The following is a 16,126-nucleotide window of genomic DNA, read 5'->3' on the forward strand; positions in this document are numbered from 1 at the left end:
GCTGTCCCCCATTTCGTTTGGATCTCAGTGTACAATAGGGGTCGTACGGACCCTTTGACGCTTTTATGCGACGCCTAACTGCAGACGTTCTCGCACATATGCGGCATTTCGAGACAATGCTTGGGACACCGGTCGTTCTTGAATACAGAGAGTTCGGATTCTCGATATTGAACGAGTCTACCCACACGTATCGATTATCGTTTCTCTGTGTCTCTGAAGGCATCTGCAGTCCCTTCGTTTCACATGAAGATGTGTACGCAACGATGTATTTACGCGCGAAATCAGCCTTGACATTTTGCTAAGATTTGTTTGCTGTCTTCGTGTTTCGATCATTTCGTTGACATTAATATGTATACACAACACACGTGTATCACTATTCCATAGTATTGGTAAATTGTACTCGAGATGTCGGTAAAAGTTGATTTCTATAACCAATTCCATCATAAGATGTTATTAAGCGACTTTTTCAACAATGGTATCATTACGAGTAACTTATCATTGCAATCGGTAGGTAGTGCCGAGTACATTTTGCAAGGGGTATTTAAACCTCCTACATTTGAAGAATATTTCTTTCGTCCGAGACTCCATTACTAATAAAATTCCAATGCGTGGAGTCAGCGATCTACGAAACGATCTTTAAAGGAAAAACCACGGAGAGAACTTGTTCCGCAGCGTGCAGACTTCCTTCGAGCGATCACAAAATGTATAAAAAAGTATGAAATATCGAGTATTAATATTCACAACAAATTTTCACAACGTACATAATATGTGAACCGGCTTTGAACTTTCAGGATGAAACAAATGCTGAATTATTCTGGATTATTGTAAGTACGTGTTTCGAATATGAAATATTCAGTTAATTAAATTTACATTCCTCGTAGACACGTAGAATCTACGTCAATAATATATCAATAATAATCGCTAGCTTTTATTATTATTATTTTCCCAAATGTAATTGTAGTTTTTATTCTACCCTAGGTTTTATTCGCAACTCGGAATTATTTGTAAGTAATTCCATTTCTATTTTTATAACGAAACAAACTCTGATTATGGGGAGTAAGTCGTAGCTTTAGTAACGAAAAACAGAAATTTTATCAACGATCGATTTTATATCTAGAACTTTTTTCAGGACGAGAAAATACGGTTACGTTTCGATCCCTGTTGTCTCGCATCGAAGCTTCGTGAATCCGGCCGCATCGGTAGATCGAATTGTATCGTCGATTAGAATTGTGAAAGAGCACGAGTGAAGTGAATCATTCGTGCGCACACATGTTTGGGACACTCATCACTAGAGGCATTTTACGCAGATGTCCGGAGCGGCGCGTGCCCCTGGATCCGGTAGTGGTGGAAATGCCTCCGTGGTCCGCTTTTACCGGGGGAGCTCGACCCCCGCGCGTGTACACACACACGCGTACACGAGAACGATACGGAACCGGAGTCACACCTGGCCCTTAAAAATAGCATTGGCGTGATTCCGTGACGTCTCGCGTGGCGTACGCATTGCATCCTCGATGACGAGACCTCTTCGTTTTCAGAGAATTGATAAATAATTACATATAATTTCTCCGTCCTTGCAGGATTAACTGCAAAAATTATTCCCAATTTGCGGGTACAAAATGAACATCGATGCTTCAAGGGTTACGCTCTTTTATATATTAAATTAGAATAAAATACATATAAACAGTAATGATTCGTTTCGCGTATTAATTGCAACGTAACGTACATTTCTCGTTGTTCTATACTTCGTTACTATTTCAGATCGATTGTTATAAATTTATATACCGAAGAGGACCCGAAACGATCAATCGAGAATCGTACGTGAAACGTGTTTGCCAAAAATTCGTTATTCATGGACGATTCGTTAAACGTTTAAAACTTGGAAGGATAGCGAGTAAACTTTTGTAACGCGATAGCGGGTTCGATCATCTCGGGCGAAGATATCGATCGTGAACTTCCTGTTCACGCCACTGCATCCCTAGCGCGGAGAATGCACCTAGTTACGCTTTGGCGGTTACACACGGATCGCACATGCCGGGGTGCACGGGGGTACGCTTACTGGATAGAGGTATACACCCCGTGGACGCGACAAAAGAGAAGGGGAGGAGCTCCTGTTTTCATACGAGTTGGCTTACGAGCTCGCGGCGGGGAGGGAGCGCGACTTATGGGTGGAAGTCGGAAGCGACACGATCCGAGTCAGTCGTACGCGAAGCACCAATACGTTTGGATCGATCGATGTACGAGCGCATCCAAGTGTATCGATCGAATTTATAATCTTTGCTATTGTAACGCGTGTCGGGCGCAAGTCGCACGTAGAAAATATAAACCGAGAACAGTGTGCGCGCGAAACTCGAAGATTCTCGACGACCGATCGATGATCCTTCGATCGTTCAACGATTGTTCGATAAGATCACTCGGTTGCGCACATTTACGCGTTTCGATACGTTTACCGCGTCAAGGTGCGTTCCGAATAAATTGTTACCGGTAAGAACGATCGAGCAAAGAGGATCCCATTCGTTCATCGTAAGTGCGGAAGTTCAAATGTTTTCGCCATCGACGCGATAAACGATTGGATCTCCGTGGGGGTTGCGATGGACACGCCATAAGGTCCTCCGGGCACGCGACCTGTAGGAGGGTCGTTGCGCTCTGTTGAGTCGTGAAATCACCCCTGTTGTGTCGTCGCATTGTTCCACGGCTCGTCCTTGTTGTTACCATCGGACGTGAGACTTCGAAGGGACCCTAGGAAATTTTCTTAACGGTTCTCCGTCCTTGACAACATCTTGCAAAATTCGAATCGTGCCGGTACTCGTACCGAGAGGTGATCGAAAGATGAGCGCCTTCAAGAGACACCAGAGCAAAGTATTCTGGAACCACATGGCTTCGCAGGATCTTGAGAGCGTGGATCCTTTCGCCACGAGGATCGATCTAGCGAAAGTGAGGCTGGATCTTCGACGCGAGTTCGCGGTCCTCGAAGAGGAAGCGGAGGAACGATCGTCCAGTATCAACGAAAGCGACACCATGGATGGTGAAAACATTACGGCGATACACATTTGTCCTGGCGGGAACGAGAACCGACAATACTCCGTGGCATCTGTTTGCGACGGGAACGTAATGACTCAGACGTAAGTGAAATTGAAATCGGGATGACGAACGCGGTATGCAATACGACAATTCTGTCGAACGCGTTCACTCGCCCCGTTATCGGTTTTACTTCTTATCACGGTGACATACCGTGCCGTTTCTGTATCATTAAACACTTTGGTTTTCGTAACCGAACCGATAAGCTTTCGGTTGTCAAGCAACCGTTTCGTACTTGTTTTGTAATGGAGTTTTCGAGAGACATCGATGCTTCCACTTTTGCACAGATTCTGGCGATGGTTTCGTCTCATGTTCTTAATGTATAATAATTCAAGCACCGTTGGTGTTTAATTGTCATTTTATGTTTCTATTTTTGTACCGGTACTCGATAAACGGGCGTTACCGTACCGATTCTATGGAGTTGTAAAATTTCTGTAAATTGCTTGCAGAGCCACGATGGACATAAAAGACGAGGACAAAGACGACGAAAATAATATCGTTTCGGCGAATCGATCGTGTAGTACAGTGAGCCACGACCTCAAAAGTCTGGATTCCGGCTTCTCCGATTCCGAGCGATCGAACTGCTCCGAATTTTACGAAAACGAAACACCAAGGCGTCAAAGAAGGCGAAGAAGATTCAAGGATCGAAGACACGGTGTAAATCCGACGCTTAGTTCCATTTGGTTGGAAGACGAACCTCTTCCGAATCCCACGTTCACGTCAACGCCAAAGGAATCTCGAATTTTATCTCGAAATACCGGTAACGCACATGCTGAACGAAATATGTCTAGAGCACAGAGGTAATTTGAACCTAAAATATTTCATTAACAGATAATACGATTGAAGAGGAGTTAAATGATTCAGATCGGATATAATATTCTGGACTGATCGCACGAACGTTAACGCGTAAGAAAAATTGCAAGACTCGAGACAAATAGTGAACGATCGTGAAATATTGAATTATGTAATCTTGTAGAGCACTTTAGAAAATGTAAATTTGGGTTTCTTGATCCTTTTCGGGAAAACTTTTGCGTTAATTATACTTATAACGTAAAGAGTAATCTCGTATGTATAGTAACATTCGAAAAGATATTAACTACCAGTCGCGGATCATTGAAGAAAAAACAAATTTATATTTTTCAAATTGCCCCGCAAGTCTATTTGATTTAATATTTTATCTTGAACAATAGAGAATAAATAATCCTTATACTAGAATAAAAAAAAAAAAAATACATTGTACTTGGTGCAGTAATATTTCCGCTGAATGTTTAATTTTCGAAATCAATGCATTCCGTGTTAAGGAGTATACAACAGCCATTATCTTTGAAACTGAGCCGCGCCTTGTGACAGTCGATAAGGTGGGAAGAATGTATGTTTTAAGAACTTAAATAACCACGATAATGTCCCCGTGCTGAACCAAGCGACAGGAATGCAACACGTAAGGCACTTCTCATGTTGTTCTTCTGATGTTTCATCAGATGGTTCTTCTGATAAACTCTCGCCCACCCCTACAGAATGGTTGAACATCGTGCGCGCGCATACGCACGTAGACGGGTCGTCATTCACCAGGTGCACTGAAAATAGCGCAACTCATCGTTGAGAATATTAAATATCCGCGCGAACACGCGTGTCGTAACGAAGACAACTTGAATCATAATTAATTTTATTTGTCCGCGGTTCCGCGTTTTACCTACTACACGGTCGCCATTTCAGAACTATGACAGTTATGAAATACGATCGTGCACGATGGCCGTAACGTTATCAATTACACTTTAATCTATTTATATTTTCTACAATACTTAACTGACTTCGGCTCGAGCCAAACAACAGGTTAAAATAATTGAAAAAATCGTCCATTATTCGATGAAATAAATACAATCCATTCGATATCCATTATAAATAAAAATTTCTTTAACTTTTTGATTTATTCGAACACAGCTTACGATAGATTGAACATTGACAAGAGTTGATAAATTCAAATAAAGAATATTATACAGGGTGATCCTAAAAACTGTAACAAGTTGTAAAACGAATTTAGTAGCGAACGGTGAAAAAACGACGGAGGAAAAAGTTAAAAATGATTCAAGGAGGACCAGTTTTCAATGAAAATTGATAACTGTTTACGATTCTACGTATGAAAATATTACTCGGATTGCATTGAGTTCAAAGAGGTCTGTGGTGTATTTGAAATTTTCTATTAACAAGAAACAGATACGTTAATAATTTTTTACAGTCGGATAGATACGAGTATTGGAAAATTGAAGTTTGGAATTTTTGTTAGACTAACAGCGACTTTAAAATACCTATGGAACGAACTCCTCGCTGTTTCTGCATACCTTCATAGAATAGTTCAAACAATGACTCGCACACGTATATCGCACTGTTAATATTCAGGGAGGTTAATAAAAAGATTGTCACGTGCGACAAGTACGCAAATCGTAGAGCCGATATACACACCTTATGAAACTCGCACAGGAACTTGAGTCGAATGTATCGCACAGGAAAATTCCGTAACGTGTCATCAATTAACATCGATTAATACACGTTTAAGAATATGCGACGCAAATTAAGCCCGAGTCTATACAAACACAGCAGTTAGAAGATTTTGTAACATCGTAAAAAAAAAAAAAAATTATGAGAAAGACAATCGATTTACGTACGATAATTGATGCTACTCGAGTACAAGAGTACCGAGTTTCTATTCGAAATCAAATGCATAAATATAATGTGAAGCACGGAGAACCGATCGAACAAAATTCATTCACTTTCCTTTCGTTTCGATATTACAATTTTCACACAACCTCGGTCTATATCAACAATTACATATTTAATATAGTTACACGAAAGATTCGCCCTTTTGATGAATTAAAAGTAATCAAGAACAACAAAGTCATTATCAACTCCAATTCACTGTATTTCCGTCGAACAAGTTATTCAATGTTTGAGTTAAACGAAAACATTTTCTCATATCCTTTAACGCGCACAGTACACTATGCCCGTTAATATAAATTCCTTCGCTTCGCTGTTCGGTACAATTTCAATCTGTATTTATCACCGTGAATTGATCGTAGATAAAGGTGAAAGAACTTATACCTGTTAAATTCAATCAAGTCGAAAGCAACCGTCGGCAACCTGAAAGCAATCGTCTAACATAAAGGAAGTTTGAAGAAGTCGTTACTCCAATTCAATATACGTACACCTATGTTAAACCGTTAAACGAAAACGTTTTGTCATCTTCCTTAACGCGCGTACATTATGCCCGAGCCGAACGGTATGCAACAAAGGGTTACGAAGAATTGATTGAAAAAATGAATTCACCGCGTTTCATTGTTCGATGTATGCATCTTTCAATCCGTGTTCACGATCGCGTATCCATCGACGACAGATGGCAAACGGGCGTTCCTTCGATCGATTTCAGTAGCAATCGGTCAACACCGAGCGAAGACGTGAAAAAGTCATTAGCTAATCCAGTTCGATGCACTCTCGAACCGTTAAGCGTTTCGAAAAGGTTTTCTTATCTTGGTCGCGTGTCTCTACTTTCGATTCGGTGTTCGCGATCGACGCGCGATAGATCCTACCGTTACGGTGCCGGGATACGTTTTTCTTCAACGCCCTGTAGAATTCACGCGCGCCCGTACGTGATTCAATGCAACGTGCCGCACGAGGAATACGTAAATGAAAGACCCGACGAACGACGAGGTTTGAGTCAACCGTCTGAGGTCCCAGGCGACAGCGAACCTACCAAGGATCCGAGCCGTGCAGGTGATCGCGCACAACGAGCTTAGTCAAAGAAATGGGATGGGATTAGTCATCGTGTCCGTGAGAAAACGATTCTAGTTCCGGAGGTGACCGATTAGTCAGCGTTTGTCGTGTACCGTTTTGCGTCGATTTTCATTGTTCCGGAAGAGAATCGTGTGCACCTGGTTACGTGGAATCGGCGAGTGGTTAGGCTTTAACTATGTCGCGGCGACGGTAATCGAGACTCCTGTCTCGTTATGGCACGCCTCAGGTACTGTAGATTCCGATACACGGTGTCCTTTCAGAGCTTTTAAAGCGATACCGATGTTACCTTATGATAAAGGGCCACTGGTGCGGAACCAGAATTCTGTATCAGTTCTGTCAAGTAATGTATTATTGTTACGCTTTAAAAGGCATTAAAATGTCGCGAGGGAGTTGCTTAACAAAATGGAGCAATTCGACCGATATTAGGAGCAAGCGAATATTTTCTCGAGTCGACAAATATTTTGGTTTTTGTAACTATTGGTCGCGCAAAGAAACTTCGCTGCATACGCGCGCATCGTTTTATTTGGGAATGTTCGGTACGAATCTTGCGAGGAATTTTCCCAAGATCAGAATGTTTTCAATTGAAAGAATATAGAAAGAATTGAAAAGTATATTTTGCATCGGTGGTATCTCGTTTGAAAAATGTCGCGGTACCGTGACAAGTTCGTGTTAAATACCGGAGAAAATTGATTTTAATTGCAGAGCAATGAAAACCCCGATGCGCATTGTTTGTTATCGAATATTTATAACAACTGATTAAATTGTCCTTCGAAGAATTCGTTGTTAGGTCGTTGAACTTAAATTAAGAAAAAGACGAAATTACGTTTGCACCCTTACTAAATGTTCTCAATGAATAGGAAATCAAGAATCAATGGCTTTGGTTAATATAAAAAATTACGATCATAGGTGACAAAATATTGTGCGTCATCGAGTGACGTGTTAAACAATGTATGTATACGTTTCGGTAAAGCCTCATGCTCGTTCAATTCATTCTGTGAATCAACCACTAGGAACGCAATTCAATGAGTTTATGATACAACTTAATTGGTAATAAGGAGGCCAAAACAATTTGTGGGACGAATCAGTGCTGTATAAATTTCACGGTGTACGAAGTCGCGAATATAATTACTTGCGCTATTCTAACTGTTAAAATAAGAATTACATTGTAATAACGTTTTTTAATTTGTAAACTTTACAGAATGGTAATTTAAACTTCTCAAAGAATAACTATATTACAACATTTTGCTCAAATATTTATCGTTCAAACGTAATATTTTATATAAGAATGGTATAAATTTCTTACGCTTTAAATATGAGTCATGAGAGAAATACCGTGTATCTCTTTAATAGGTATTTATTAATTTGAACTATCGTATAAAAAGTTTATTTTTCTTGAAACATCAGTATTATTTTATCTTATTAAACGTATATCATTTCTCAAATAAAAATAACATTCCGCGTTATTGTTAGATTTTTTCTGATATTCTCTACAAGGATACCTTGACGTTCTCAAGGAAGTAAATGTTTCCAAAAATTGTTAAAGAATAAAGTCGCTCGCGTGGATTCTGTAATTACGTTAACCCGTTTCGTCGATTTTATTCTAACAATGTTGTTCAAATCGACGAATTTAAGTTTCTTATACTCTCATAATCGCTAAAAAAGAGTTGTTTGTTTTACAGAACGGAAGACGACCAAGTAGATGCATCGGCAATCCCATCGTCTGTTTCTATAGAAGACGAATGTTTAGGCGATTTTCTATACGCAGCTGAACCACCAGAGGATGCGGCAGAACCAAGAAATACAAACTCTTCGATAACGATCAACAGCTCCGAGACCGAGTCATCCTGCAGATCTCTCCAGCGTTCCAGAACATACAGACAGTCGTCTTCAGTTAGAGCATGGCTTGGTGAACTCGCGATGGGTACTGAGAACGAGTGCACCAACACTCTTCAAAGCAAAGCGTTACCGCGAAGAAAAGTTCACGAGTTCTTCTCCGAGAAGGATGAAATGAAAGATTTGAAGACCCTGTCGTCCTTGGCTACCGCTGCCGCGAACAAACTGCTCGTAAGAGCGGACCAATTTGATCGAAATTATCTGTATATATTCGAGTAAGTGAATCTCGAATTTTAATTACACAAATATCCGTGAACCTGGGAAATATTAACGATTGTGTGTATTTCAGTAAAGTGGCGCATTTGGCAGGTGGTAAATCCGAGAAGGATCTTCTACGTGCCATTGAGGATGATGCCTTCTCGGTCCTGTCCGAGTTAGGTGCTCCACCTCCACGTAGAATTCAACAAAGTAACTTGAAAGGAATACTGTCGCAGCTCGAAAGTATGAAGAACTACGTTGACAGCGCTGTAGACACTCGTTTGGACTTTTATATCGAAGTACGTGAAATTGCCTTACACGACGATGAAGCAAGAAACTGTCGCGGTACAAATTAAGGACGAGAGAATCGTGATCACTTTCGTAACTCACAGATCAGTTTATTATCTGAAATTTACCATGAACCAGCAGTTGTACGCCTCTTGTACCGAATTTCGACCGTAGGGCATCTCGACGAGACGTAAGAGTCTCTTTTAGAATACTCGGAAGAAAAAAAACGGAAACTTCTCTCTTTCTATAAATATGACACCATTTATACTTAGAGTTAGTTATTTTTGTGAGTTGGTTCAATCATAGCGAGGTGTAATAATTTTATAACAATTTTTGTTATTCATCGATCACAATTACTTATTACATCGAGCATACTGACGTTGCATGGATGTAAAAGTTTGTCTTGATATGATTCACAATTAGGAAAGTGATTCAATTGGTTAATAAAGTTTGATTACAATGCAGTTTAAACTACAGCTCTTATTAATCTAATTGTAGTATTATATCGCGAGAAAGACCAATTTAATATTCAATTGCGACTCTGTGCTCCAACACGAGCGATTGAGAACATGTATGATACTAAAATCGGTATTCTTTTGCAGAGAGTGGTCAGAGGATTGGAAGAAGCACCAAAGGATGACACCACGGTAGCCAGAGGTGCTTTGGCAGCTTTAACTGCTCTAGGTTTAGCAGGACCACGAGCCGGAAGCAGTATCACCAGATGTTCGGGTATTAAAGCGCTCCTAACATCTCTGATCACTGCTGGAAAAACATCAAACGATTTTGTCACAGCTTCATTACGCGCCTTAGCGAGTGTATGTTCTTCCGCCACAGCGATAAATCAATTCGTTAAAGACGGTGGTCCAGAGATATTAACAGACCTATTAGTCGCGGAAAATTCAACTGAGAAGGAAAAAATGGAGGCAACAGCGTTGGTCGTGCAAATAACAGCACCATGGGTCAACGCTTTAGGACTACCTTACTTAGAACCTTTTGCAAAAGATTTAATGCCGCCTTTGAATCGTCTAGTTGAAACTACCAGTTGCGGGCAAACTTTGTTATTAGTTGCAGCCGCATTCAACCACTTGTCTAAATCTAGAATATGCGCATTCGTGATATTAGAGCACGACACTGTGAAGAAGTTACTGAGAAGCGTGAAGAAATCGGCCGGCAAGAATGTCTGGCTGATGGAGCAGGTGGCAGCCCTAATCAGTGAATTAGCTCGCATCCCTGAAGCCTGGTCGCACCTAGCAGAGGCTCGTGCCTCTATTGCATTAGTCTCCTTCCTTAGAATGAGGCCCCCAGGTTTAGAGGAAGCCTATAAACGTTTAGAAATTACCGCCGCAGCTGCGCTTACAAGACTCTGCGTAGATCCAGAAATTGCGAGACAGGTTGTCGCAGTTGGAGGTGCGGATTGTCTTCCATCATGTAGAGTCGACGATCTTCTGACAGAAGACGAAGAACAGATCGAGGCTGGATTGTTGAGATATACGAAGTCTTTAAGGAGAGCGTGCAAACGAGCCGCAAAAGAAATTGACATCGCAAAAGCCAGCGATTACAGTACTTTGAGTTAAGATTAACGCAAGGCACTTTAAAGTTGTAAATATGTAGTGCATAATATCTTGTATGCGATACAAAAATTTATAAAAAATAGTTTTATTACATGTATATAGAATATTTAATGTAGTTTCATGATATGTATTCCTAATTTAGATATAATTAGAAGACAAGCGCAACAAATATTTGTAAAAATATTATATTTTGTTGCATAATAGTTAATGTACTTTATACAGTGTATAATAAAAGTCTAAGTAAACACTAAGGTATTATTATAACCAAAAATTCTGTAAAAATTGTGCAATGTTTCAATGAAATTCATTTAATTTGCTATGTAATATTGTTCGTTAACTGAGTTTTATGAAATATATCTACAGTTGTTTCTAAACAAGGCCTCAGTTCAAGATCACAAGCTCCCAATACAAATTTTCCTTTGGATGGTTTAAAATAGTCTAAACCACGTCCTATTTTAATTACCCAACCATTACTGAGCCTGAAACAAAATTAAGACAGAGATAAGATGCAGTCAATTTCAGTGAATACAGTTATATTTTGAAAAAAAGTTTAAATGTTCTTACGATATTTGTCTATCGTGTAAAGTATCAGAAAATATAAATTCAAAAGTTATAGCATGAGATGTTAAACTCTGCTTCAACTCTTGCAATCTTGCTATTTGATTCTTCTTATCTTCTGTATCAAGAGTTGTGATTAAGGATATTTTGGATAATGTATGACACTTTGCCACAGCTAATTCACATAATCTCACCAAGTTTTGACACTAAACATTAATTTTAATTAGAAATAATAAAGTTAATTTTTCACTATACATTATCATATATATGAATTATATCTCATAAAATTTATATAAAGATAATACCTGATGAAACGTTCTTATATATGGATCTTCAACATGAATATGCGTAACTGTTGCATTTAAGAATCTACCAAACATAGAAGAATAACCATGTCCTATACTACCACTTTCAATCTTAGTTAATTCTCTGTATGTTCCAGCTGCTTTTTTACTGTCAATTAAATCCTTCAGTTTTTCTGCTCTGTCTAAATATTCCTTTACTTTGGTAGTGAAATATTTCTGTTTTGTCGAATGCCTTGATTCTGTATTGTTTTATTACTAATTCTTCAATCAATTCATAAAATTGTAAAAATAAGATATGTAAAGAAATAGAATAAAGCACACAGAAATTCAATAGATATAAATAACGTTTTAAAATGGGAAGGAATAGTTGATATTAAATGGATGGCAATTATAATTTACATATTTATGACAGAAAATGTCGATCACCCATACAACTATAGGATTATCGATAGCAGAAAGTTGTTGATTATTACTATGAAGAAAACAAAAAATGTACCTTTCAAAAAATCGAGAAGTATTTGTACACCTTCTTGATACAATACAAAGGCCAATGTAAATTGTTCCTTCTGATCCATTTCTACTGCTCGTTTCAAAATTGAAGCTGCTGCACTTTCCATTGTATATTTATTCTATACAATGAATTGTTCAAATATTTCAATAAATATATTCATTTATATAAGCGTGTGTTACATTAAAATATTGGAGATTTATTTTTTTGATATTTTTAGGATTAGTAGTAAAATGTTTGTTTACATTTTAAGAGTTACTGTCATTCTTTATGTTACATAGATGGTACCACTGTGAATTACTTCTAAAATGCAAAATGGCATTTCCATCATTGTTTTAAACAATAAAATAAATTTTAAATAATCATCATTTCATAAATTTATATATGTTTTATGTAGTTAAGAAAATATGATGAAATATATTCTTTAAAAGGAAAACTACTTAGAGTGAAATACATAATACAATTTAAAGTGTACAATATTAGGGGGACCGGAAAGTAATGTCGGGAAACGACATTAAATTCAAATACATAAATTTTAAATTTAATTATTTACAACTAAACAAGTCACTATAACCTCAGAATGTCTTTGCTACGACTTTAATGTACACAATGAGCTGACAAATGACAATCAAATAGTGACATGCGCAGAAACGACATTAAATTCAAATACATAAATTTTAAATTTAATTATTTACAACTAAACAAGTCACTATAACCTAATATTATATTAGGTGGATCGGAAAGTAATGTCGTTTCTGCGCATGTCACTATTTGATTGTCATTTGTCAGCTCATTGTGTACATTAAAGTCGTAGCAAAACATTCTGAGGTTATAGTGACTTGTTTAGTTGTAAATAATTAAATTTAAAATTTATGTATTTGAATTTAATGTCGTTTCCCGACATTACCTTCCGGTCCCCCTAATAGATTAGATAGACATCGACGTATCAAATACTAGGTCACGTGACATTATAAAGCAAATGTGTAATCGGCAACACTGAGTTAATATTAACTCAATAGTATTGTTTACAAATTTTTCATGATTTATCATTTTTAAAACGATGTTTTATACACTTTATAATTCAAAAAGTAAGTTCCTTTAATCTGATGATCGAACATTGTTGCCAATAATTTAAACACTTGTATAGTTTATACATTAACAATATCTAATATGAAATTGAAAGTCGTAAATGTAAATATACTAATTTTCCGATAGATAAATATAACAATGTATAGCTATTCAAAGTTGAATTTTATAACGTATGTAAAAATTATCAAAATCGGTGAGACTACTCTTTCTAAATAATTATCAAATTTTATATCGATTATAATTTATTAATAAATTTGATAACTTACTTGAAATTGATTGAAAATCGTTATAATTATCAAAAATAAAATCAGATTTGTAATTACTGTCACATTATTGTGTACTTGATAATCTTGAAATATTATCGACTATCGAATCTATCGAAAGTTCTTTGATAAAAGTGAACATGACCATGATTGTACATTAGTGAGCATCGATGCAATACAGAAGTACAGTGTCCAAGTTTAATATGATTCTAACCTAGCAAATATTTATGTCAAGTTGAAACGAATGAAACGAGATGTAATATTAATTTAAATTTTAATTCTGTTTGTATAGAATTCTCCTTTCGAGACAAAATTTTTTAAATAATCCATTATTGGGTAAGAAAAATCTGAGACTATTTTTAAAACATACAATTCTTTAATTACAGGTTTTAACTAAAATGCAATGACGTTACACGACTGTTTCGTAGCATGTGAGCTCTGTGTGGGTGTGCGTGCGCGGGATTTTTAATAGAAAAAACAGTACATGCTTTATTGTATCTCCATTTATGTGGTATGTTTTTAATGCTAAACAGCGAAAACTTGAATTTATTTTTGTTTTGGTTCTGATAAACTATAAATAATAAACTATCATATTCGTGTTGAAAGATATATTATAACAAAACTACTTTCATTACAATTTCATGACTGCATTTATGTTATTAGATGCAATTAAAAAGTATTTTCTTATATAATTAAAAATATTTTTTATTATATTCAATTTTAATCTTTTTTCTCATCTTTTATAAAGTCATATAGGAAAATAAAAACACAAATAATTGATATAAATGACAAAAAAACTGTACTGAACATAAAAGAATTTAAATTTTTAGTAGATATATTTACTATATAACTGTGTGTTATAGTTCTTATCATGAAATCTACTAAAAACATTGGAACTGGTTCATTATGGGGAGAATTACCAGCAAGAGAAACTCTCAAGCCAGAAGTCATAACTCCAGATATTATAGAGAATATTTGGAGACAAGTTATGGAAGAATCAAACAATGTAGATTGTGATTTTCAAATTGATAGACAACCTGAATATATCCAGTAAGATTGTTTACTATTTGAAAATAGGAATAAATTTTGTATGATCTTATACAGCATTTCTTTATTCATAGGCTACCAGTGGGAAATCTTCATGTGTTAAATACTATAAATTTTCATCAACAGTTAAGAATGATGGTAATACTATAAAATAATTATACCTAAATTTATAGTTTTTTGGTAATGCATATATCTTTTTATTTTTTAGGAAGAAGGAATGGTGTTGGGAAACATGACTACAATTGAGGCACAAGACTTACAAGATGTGAAAGAAACACAAAACTCATTTAATTTTTTTCAGGAACAGAAAGAAAGGTATTAGAACTGAAAAATATACTTAATATATTCTATTTGTAGAATAATAAATATGTTCTATTTCTTTAGGACTACATTTAAAGACTCTTCTACAGTGCACTATCTCACATCAGAGACAACACGTTCCATCCTGAGGCATGCAGTTATTATTCTTTTGGCCCATATTGGATTTGAAAAGTCATCAGATATAGCTATAGAAACGCTTACAGATATTGCAGATCATTTTCTGAGAAGAATGACACTTTTAATGAAAGTAGCATATGAACAAAGAGATCATGGTTTCCCTGTAAGATAAAATCATAAAAACTGTTTATTTCAATTTTATCCTAAGTATTTCTTATTACTAATAACTTTATTATTTAATATTTTATTTTTGTAGGATATAGTGGAAAGGGTTTTATTGGAAACAGGTGTTGGTGGTGTAGCTGCTCTTCATGATTACTACCAAGAATATGTTCTAAAGTTCGAGGAAAACATGAGAAAGAAGGTTGAAGCAATGATGGAAAAACAGAGGCAACTTGAACTTAATGCTTGTAGTTCTAAGTATTTAATCGCACTGAAACAGCTGTGCTATTTTGAAAAAAGAAGCATTCTATCTTTGTCAATGTTCCCTTCATTTTTAGAATGGTCTTGGACGAAGCAGCTAATAAATTACAATTTGAGGAACTTGATGAATTTGGCAATGTTTATCGTGAAGTACCGACTCTTCAACTGCTAGATCCTGAAATGGGTTTTCCTCCTAGCCTCGATGCAGGATTTCAAATGCTATACAGTCTTGAACAGGATGAGTAAGTCATTCGTGTAAAATTGTTATATTTGATAAATGGCATTAGAACGTTAATGGTTATAGGTTAAACAGCTTGGAGGTTGAAGAAGAAGAGGTGAATGTCAGTGACTCTCCGAGTACTGGACAGCGATTTGACACATCGACAGATAAAAAAAAATGTTGATGTAATTAATGATTGTTTAAATATATATAATTTTTCCTATTTTTATGTCTTGTAAGGAAAAAAGTTATAATAAATTCTTAATATAATTAATGTTTCTTAAAATTCCTGGGTGTTATTTGTATTATTTTTGACTGGGTGTTATTATTATATACATAATAGTTAAGTTGTGTGTGTGAACACACACACACATATATATATATATAATAGTTAAGAAATTCAATAATATAAAAATTTGTTTTAAGGTCATTTTTTTATGTTGTATAATGATTAAATAATTAATAAA

The 16,126-nt window shown here is 36.3% G+C and overlaps 3 protein-coding genes and 1 long non-coding RNA gene across 11 annotated transcripts; 3 read left to right on the top strand and 1 right to left on the bottom strand.

The window, feature by feature from the left end:
* Nucleotides 1–43: 43 nt before the first annotated feature.
* On the top strand, nt 44–968 carry LOC143152637 (uncharacterized). Its single transcript, XR_012993598.1, has 2 exons — nt 44–713; nt 792–968. It is a non-coding gene; the product is annotated as an uncharacterized LOC143152637 (long non-coding RNA).
* A 1,215-nt stretch (nt 969–2,183) lies between these two features.
* Insc (INSC spindle orientation adaptor protein) lies at nt 2,184–11,174 on the top strand. Its single transcript, XM_076322966.1, has 5 exons — nt 2,184–3,119; nt 3,525–3,875; nt 8,538–8,966; nt 9,041–9,248; nt 9,840–11,174. The coding sequence occupies exons 1-5, from the start codon at nt 2,827–2,829 to the stop codon at nt 10,809–10,811; spliced, it is 2,253 nt and encodes a 750-aa protein (XP_076179081.1). The 5' UTR covers nt 2,184–2,826; the 3' UTR covers nt 10,812–11,174.
* LOC143152635 (MIT domain-containing protein 1-like) lies at nt 10,952–13,920 on the bottom strand. Of its 6 annotated transcripts, none has more exons than XM_076322972.1 (6): nt 12,733–12,778; nt 12,425–12,482; nt 12,168–12,300; nt 11,672–11,910; nt 11,373–11,572; nt 10,952–11,287 (listed from the first exon to the last, which is right to left on the bottom strand). In XM_076322972.1, exons 3-6 carry the CDS (start codon nt 12,286–12,288, stop codon nt 11,125–11,127), a joined length of 723 nt encoding a protein of 240 aa, XP_076179087.1. In that variant the 5' UTR covers nt 12,289–12,300; nt 12,425–12,482; nt 12,733–12,778; the 3' UTR covers nt 10,952–11,124. The 6 variants fall into 6 exon arrangements, with proteins under 6 accessions (XP_076179087.1, XP_076179090.1, XP_076179088.1 ...); XM_076322975.1 differs by having other exon boundaries at nt 12,754–12,769; XM_076322973.1 differs by lacking the exon at nt 12,733–12,778 and adding an exon at nt 12,620–12,638.
* On the top strand, nt 13,097–15,939 carry LOC143152634 (uncharacterized). 3 transcript variants are annotated; one of them, XM_076322969.1, is made up of 9 exons: nt 13,097–13,267; nt 13,918–14,042; nt 14,395–14,581; nt 14,653–14,716; nt 14,787–14,893; nt 14,963–15,179; nt 15,273–15,436; nt 15,517–15,681; nt 15,744–15,939. In XM_076322969.1, exons 3-9 carry the CDS (start codon nt 14,403–14,405, stop codon nt 15,841–15,843), a joined length of 996 nt encoding a protein of 331 aa, XP_076179084.1. In that variant the 5' UTR covers nt 13,097–13,267; nt 13,918–14,042; nt 14,395–14,402; the 3' UTR covers nt 15,844–15,939. The 3 variants fall into 3 exon arrangements, with proteins under 3 accessions (XP_076179084.1, XP_076179082.1, XP_076179085.1); XM_076322967.1 differs by lacking the exon at nt 13,097–13,267 and adding an exon at nt 13,642–13,787; XM_076322970.1 differs by lacking the exon at nt 13,097–13,267 and adding an exon at nt 13,643–13,787 and having other exon boundaries at nt 15,273–15,406.
* Nucleotides 15,940–16,126: the final 187 nt, after the last annotated feature.

The sequence above is a fragment of the Ptiloglossa arizonensis genome, chromosome 11 (assembly GCF_051014685.1).
Source record: "Ptiloglossa arizonensis isolate GNS036 chromosome 11, iyPtiAriz1_principal, whole genome shotgun sequence".
Classification (NCBI taxonomy): Eukaryota; Metazoa; Arthropoda; class Insecta; order Hymenoptera; family Colletidae; genus Ptiloglossa; species Ptiloglossa arizonensis.